The sequence below is a fragment of the Elephantulus edwardii genome, unplaced genomic scaffold, assembly GCF_000299155.1.
Source record: "Elephantulus edwardii isolate Elephantulus edwardi_28Jun2011 unplaced genomic scaffold, EleEdw1.0 scaffold00017, whole genome shotgun sequence".
In the NCBI taxonomy this organism is placed as follows: Eukaryota; Metazoa; Chordata; class Mammalia; order Macroscelidea; family Macroscelididae; genus Elephantulus; species Elephantulus edwardii.
The window spans coordinates 28374195-28380202 of record NW_006399767.1 but is presented as its reverse complement, the minus strand read 5'-3'; the positions used below and the strand labels follow the sequence as shown (position 1 = coordinate 28380202).

The 6008-nt window shown below is 51.3% G+C and overlaps 1 protein-coding gene across 1 annotated transcript; it reads right to left on the bottom strand.

Annotated features, from left to right (window-relative positions):
- Positions 1 to 379: 379 nt before the first annotated feature.
- On the bottom strand, positions 380 to 806 carry LOC102860166 (60S ribosomal protein L31-like). The gene has a single exon (XM_006882080.1). The coding sequence runs from the start codon at positions 786 to 788 to the stop codon at positions 411 to 413; it is 378 nt and encodes a 125-aa protein (XP_006882142.1). The 5' UTR covers positions 789 to 806; the 3' UTR covers positions 380 to 410.
- Positions 807 to 6008: the final 5202 nt, after the last annotated feature.

The window sequence follows — 6008 nt, the reverse complement described above, 5'->3', positions numbered from 1 at the left end:
CACCCAGGCCCTGCCTCGAGGAGCGGGTGGTCTGGCGCGCTGTTTCACAATCAAATATGGTGCTTTATTTCGACTTCCAATTGCTGCCAGCCAAGTTCTCTCAACGGTCATTTTTTCCAAAGCTCGGCTTCCTCTCCAAGATGCCTGCTGCTAATCCTTTTTCCACACAGCGATATCTGGGACCTCTCTGGCTGAGACGACAACTCTTGCCAGACCATGGACCTCTGTTCACAAATACGGTCACAAATCTGGCCGTTTCTCCCTCCACGTGCTCTGCGCAAAGCTTTACTCACTGGGAGGATTTCCCTTCATCGAGGTCCTTTCAGGAGGTGCCAGAAAGGGGCTGCGGTGTGGCCTGAGTCTACTTTTTTTTTTTTGACAGTTTTATAACTTTATTTGACAATCAGCTATTAGTTTTCATCCACATTGACGGTCTGTAGATTTTTGAAAGTGGTGACAGGTACATAGGTAACCAGTGTATACAGCTTGTTTGGGGAATCTTCATCCTCATTACGTTTTCTGGACAACCGTACACGGATGCGGTATGGGACATTCCTTATTCCTTTGGCCCAGACAGCTTTGTTAAGCCTGGTGTCAATGCGAACATCTGGTGTGCCCATCTCCTTCATGGCAAATTTCCGGATCTCCTTTAGTGCCCGAGGAGCATGCTTCTTAAATCCCACTCCATGGATGCGCTTGTGAATGTTGATGGTGTACTCTCTGGTCACCACTTCGTTGATGGCAGAACGGCCTTTCTTCTTCTCGCCACCCTTCTTTGCGGGGGCCATAGTGCCGGAACCAAGCTGGAAAAGCCTGAGTCTACTTTTGAGTGCTTGCACGTCACACAGAACCATCCATATACCAGTCACACATTTTCTCTTGTTCAGCCCCAAGAGGCAGGTGGGGGAATAAGAAGTGTAACATGAGTGGAAACCATGGACATTTAGGCTACTTCTCTAGGGAGCCCCAGACCAGCTCCTAAATTTTGGGCTAATTGTTGTTATTGTACCATTGCATCGACTTCGACTCATAGCTACCCTATGATCAATGACTCTGAATCTTGTCCTATCCTGAGCCACTCGCCTCATTTCTGACACACTTGACCCCATTGCTACAGTCAAGGGTCTTCCTCGCTTATGCTGACCTTTCTAAGCTTGATGTCCTTCTCCAAGGACTGGCCTCTCCTGAGATGAATTTCACCATCCTGGCCCCCAGGGGGCACCCTGGTTTACAGGCACGCACTGACTGTTTAAGGGCTAGTCCCCAGCCTGAACAGACCTTTCTGGAATTCCCCGTTCCCTGCTGCCTGACCTGTCACTCATCTGTCACCACATCCTGTGAGTTCAGGTCCCTCCCAAACCTTTCTCTCCTCCTCCAGAGCCAACCCCCTGGCTCCATGGCTGCCCTCTCCCACGTGAATGACTTCAGGAGCCCCTCCTGGTCTTTTCACTTCATCTCACGCCCTGCTCCCACTGCCCACTCTCCCTAGGGTGACATTTACAAGCAATTTGATCACATCATTGCCCTGCTTCTCATCAGTGGCTCCCTCCTGTCACTCTCTGTGACCAGCCTCACTTTGCCCTGTTTGTCCAGCCTGGGGTCTTTGTACCTATTGACCCTTCTGCATGTGATGCTCTTTCCTTATTTCTCTGCTAGCTTACTCTTCTTCACCCTGCAGATGCCAGTTTGAACGCCACCTCCTCTGGGAAGCCCTCCCTGACTTCACTGACAAAGTTAAGCACTTACTCCAGATGTAGCTGCACTTCTACTTGAGGTCTTTTTTGTCTCCCACCTTGAGGCTGGGACTTGGCTCATTTTGCCTGACACTGCTTCCCCATCCTATAGCACACTGACAGAGGCCCATCAGTGCCTCTGGTACATACTCAGTAAACGAAGGAATGAGAGTGTGTGAGATCATCCTGAGTCTTTGGTTTCCCCTTGTCATCCCTCGCCCTTGTTCTTGGAGAGGGCAGGGATGTGGAGTCACAAGGCACCCACAGCTGGTGTCCGGAAGGTTGCTTTCCCGCTCAAGTGGCCTTGTGTCATTATCCCTCCTTAGTGACCTCCTGCCTCCCTGCCCCTGTGACCCAGCTGTCCCACTCAAGAGACAGCAGCAACCTATGCCTTCCAGGACATGTCGTCACCCCTTCCCACAGCATAAACACTGGTGGCTGCCATAGACGCTGGCTGCTGAGCTGCCCAGTGCAGCTAAAGCACCACCACCCCCTTCCTAGGACATATCTCCGCCCTCTAGCTCTCGGGGGAGAAGAGCACACACTCTTCTGTCCCTACCCCACCACGTGGTGGCCCAACTGTGAAGGTGCAGACACTTCACACCCTCACTCTCCCAGTGACCTCCAGAGGCGGGCGCCAGGAGCTCCATTTTCTGGGCCTCTTCTTGTTCTCATCCTGCTTGTGTTTGGGCCACGTGTGAGTATGTGGGAATGAAGGTGGGCGTGCGTGTGCAGGTGAGTGTGCAGGTGAGTGGGAGAGTGTGAGTGTATGAACGAGGGGGGGTGTACCTACATGTGTGGGTGAGCACGTGCAAGTGTGGGTGTGAATGTGAGAGTCCGAGTAGGTGTGTGTGCGTGTGAGTGTGGCTGAGCATATGTGGGTGCAACAGTGAGGTGTGAGGGTGCATGTGTGTGAGTGTGGGTGTGTGAACGTGGGATTGCCTTGACATGGGGGAGCTTGGAGCTGGCAGGTCTGCTGTAATTAGTGGGTCTCTCTGGATAGGTTCTCTGGAAAGTGGGTGTGAGGTGCCACACAGACACTGGGGTGCTGAGGGGCATCCTCCATGCAGGCCTTGGATGTGGAGGTAGGCCAGAGCCTCCTGCATGTGGGAGAGGGACTGGCACAGTCCTCCCTGCTGTCAGCTCATTCTCTCATTTTTGTCCCCAAACAACCTGTGAGGCAGGGGCTGTGCCACTCTATGTTGCTGCAAAAGGTCCTGCTTCCAGGGGCCAGGCCAGGCAGGCTTTCTAAAGGGGGCTGCACAGCCCCCCACTTCCTTTGTAGTGCTTACCTGGGCCATGCTGAGCCTTCTTGGATGATAGGGTGCTTTGGGCCCTCTAGGGATCAGCTGCTTCTTCCTGTGACCCTTCCCTAGAAAGCCTAGGGTGCAGCACACCCCAGGAGGGGTCAGGTGGCTTGTATCTCCCCCTAAATTGCCCCATGTCAGTCCTGACCTGGCCCCATCCCCAGTCCTTTCTTGGGAACCTCTAGCTGGGACATTGGATCCCATCCACGGCTTCCCATGGGGGAAGAGGGGCCTGAGAAAGGCTCCAGGTCCTCACAGCACCGTAGTCATGCCCTTATTTCTCAGCCCCCACATGTCTCTAGGGAACCCGGGAGTCTGAGCAGACACGCACACCCTGGAGGAGAGCGATACTCTACAAAATGAAGTGGAGGGGACTCGTAAAATCTCTTTATCAATCAGATGCGCTTATATGACTGAGAAGCAGCAAGCCATGCACCAGAATGTCTGTCCCCTGGGGATCCCAGTACTCAAGTACTGGTAACAGACAATGCCAGGGGCATCTCAAATACTGGCCAGTTGGGGGAAGGGAGGGGAAAGAGAGCCAGCTGACCCAGGGAGAGGAAGACACAGCCACTACCTAGAAGTGACATTTGATGTTGGATTGGTGCAGGGATGAACTGGGCCCTGCTGTTAGCTCTCCACACACATTCTCTGATTCTCCCCACCCCAATCCCAAACCTGAAAGGCAGGGGCTACTCTCAAAGCACAGCTAGTAAATGGCAGAGCTGGGATTTGAAGCCAGGGCCCACACTCTCAACCATGGTGTGATTCAACAGGCAGCCAATCACCACACATCAGTGCCAAGACACACCCCCAGACCAAGGGGGAGAGAGAGGTTAAATGTCTTTCCCTACCAAGCCCAGGGACCATGCCTGGGCCTCAGGAATGCTGGCTGGAGGGAAGGTGTTGGCTTGTCCCCCAGCTCCCCATGCACGTAGGCTGGAGGCTGGAGACCGAGCTCTGAACCACACAGTGAACCTGGACGCTGAGACCCGGAGTCTAAGGCTTCTTAGCTGGTGCTTCTCACTGCCCAGATCAGAAAAGTAGCAAAAAGAGAGAGAAGACAGCACTGTGTGAATTTTTAATCCATAAAAGTGCCAACATACCGCAACCCAGTTACCCACCATCAACACTGCAGTGTGTGTCTCTTTGCCCTTTAAGAAATCTCTGTACAAGATTTATGAAGCCACCATGGTGGTGTCTTCAAAGGCCACTGAGGGAGGTGAACTACAGGGACTTTGCTTTGTCACCCACCAATCCCTGAGATTTTACCATTTCTTCTGGGGCTGAGACAACAGGCAGAGGAAAGGGGTCCTGGGACAGCAGGGCCCCGGAGCACCTCTTCCAGTCTCCCTGCACTGCCACCATTCTGGCCTCCAATTCTGACAGCTTTGTGGAGTACAGCTCTATAGGAAGAAATTGTTGTTGTTGTTGATTGCCATTGAGTCGAGTATGACTCATAGCGACCCTATGAACAAAAGGCCTGAAGCCTTTCTATAACTACTGACATTTATCAAAGTTCATAGAGCATTTCTAGAGGCATGTTGTTTAGGAAGTGGATGCCACTCCTGCTTCCAAACCTCTTAGAAGAATGTTCCTTCAAAATATAAATTAAATTCCAAGATATGGGAGCTGGAGGGGCCCAAACAGTCCACTCCTAGAATTCATTTACAGGTAAGGATTGTCAAAGTGAAGTCACCACAGAGTGACAGGTCCTGCCCAGCTTGCTTAGCAGCAGCCAGTGAAATAGCTGGAGGCCAAACCCCCAATCCCCAGTTCTTTTGCTGAACAAAGTCATCAGTGTGGACATACATGGGCCTGAGTTCAAACTCTGCCATTTCCTACTAATCCAACATTGGACAAGCATCTTAACTTCACTGAACCCGTTTTTCTCCTTTAAAGTAAGGATAGTTTTCTGAGGGTCATTATAATATTTCAGCAATTTAATAAAATCAGTGCAGTGTTTGACATTAGGTCCTCTGAACATTGCCTAGTGTTGATGTCTATTGTAATTATAATGGTGAGCAATACTTCACGTGGTTAGGTCTCAGTTGGGTAAGGGAGGCACACTGGTTATATTGTCTAACCTTGAGTTGAGATTCAAGGTATACAGTGGTTACAGGCACGGTGGCTCAGGCTACTTGACCGTGAGACTGTCTGAGACTTAGGTTTGAATTTGAGACTGTCTCTGAAAACTCAGGTCTGGGGAATACCACAAAGACAAATATAAAGTAGTGACAGTGGAAGTTTGGAGGGGTTAAGCTGCTTGTCACTAGGGTTGGGAGGGGAGTAAGAAGCTCCTGGGAAGGCAGCAAATAGACTGGGCCTTATAGGGTGCATATGAGTCCCCAGAGAAGTGAATGAAGGGAACAGTGCAGGGAACAGCATCCACAATGGCGCAGAGGCAGAGAAGAGTATGACATTTCCAGAAGCCTTTCAGGATGGATCAGAAGCTCTGGTGGCCTAGTGGGTTGATAGTTACTCTACCAGCTGAATGAATGGTCAGTGGTTTGAGTCCATCAGCAACTCAGATGGAAAAAGATGAGCTGTGTCCTCCTGTAAAGATTCACAGCCTCGGAAAGCCACCGGAGGGTGCCCATCAGAACTGACCGGATGGCGGTCCTGGCGTGAGGGTGGATAGGGTGTGTTGGATGGGGGCAGGTGAAGGAGATGATGCGTCCTCCCTTCCATTTTGACTGTGAAGCCCTGGACGTTGGCAGTTGCCATGAAGCTGGACTTCCGCCCTCTGTGAGGACGGTAATTCACAGCACACAGATTTTCTGATCCCATTTCACAGGTGAAGGAGTGGCCCCCAGAGACATGTGCAGGGGCAGATTACCAATAAGCAGGGTTAGCACAGGTTTACTTGTGTTTACCAATTTATCTGCAATAATGTGGGGAAACCGCTGTGAAATGACTCGCTACAGACTAATAACCAAGCACAGATGGGCTTGTGCTTACCTTAACA

Excerpts from the sequence above, each read along its gene's own strand:
- LOC102860166 (XM_006882080.1), bottom strand. The coding sequence starts at position 788 with ATGGCCCCCGCAAAGAAGGGTGGCGAGAAGAAGAAAGGCCGTTCTGCC.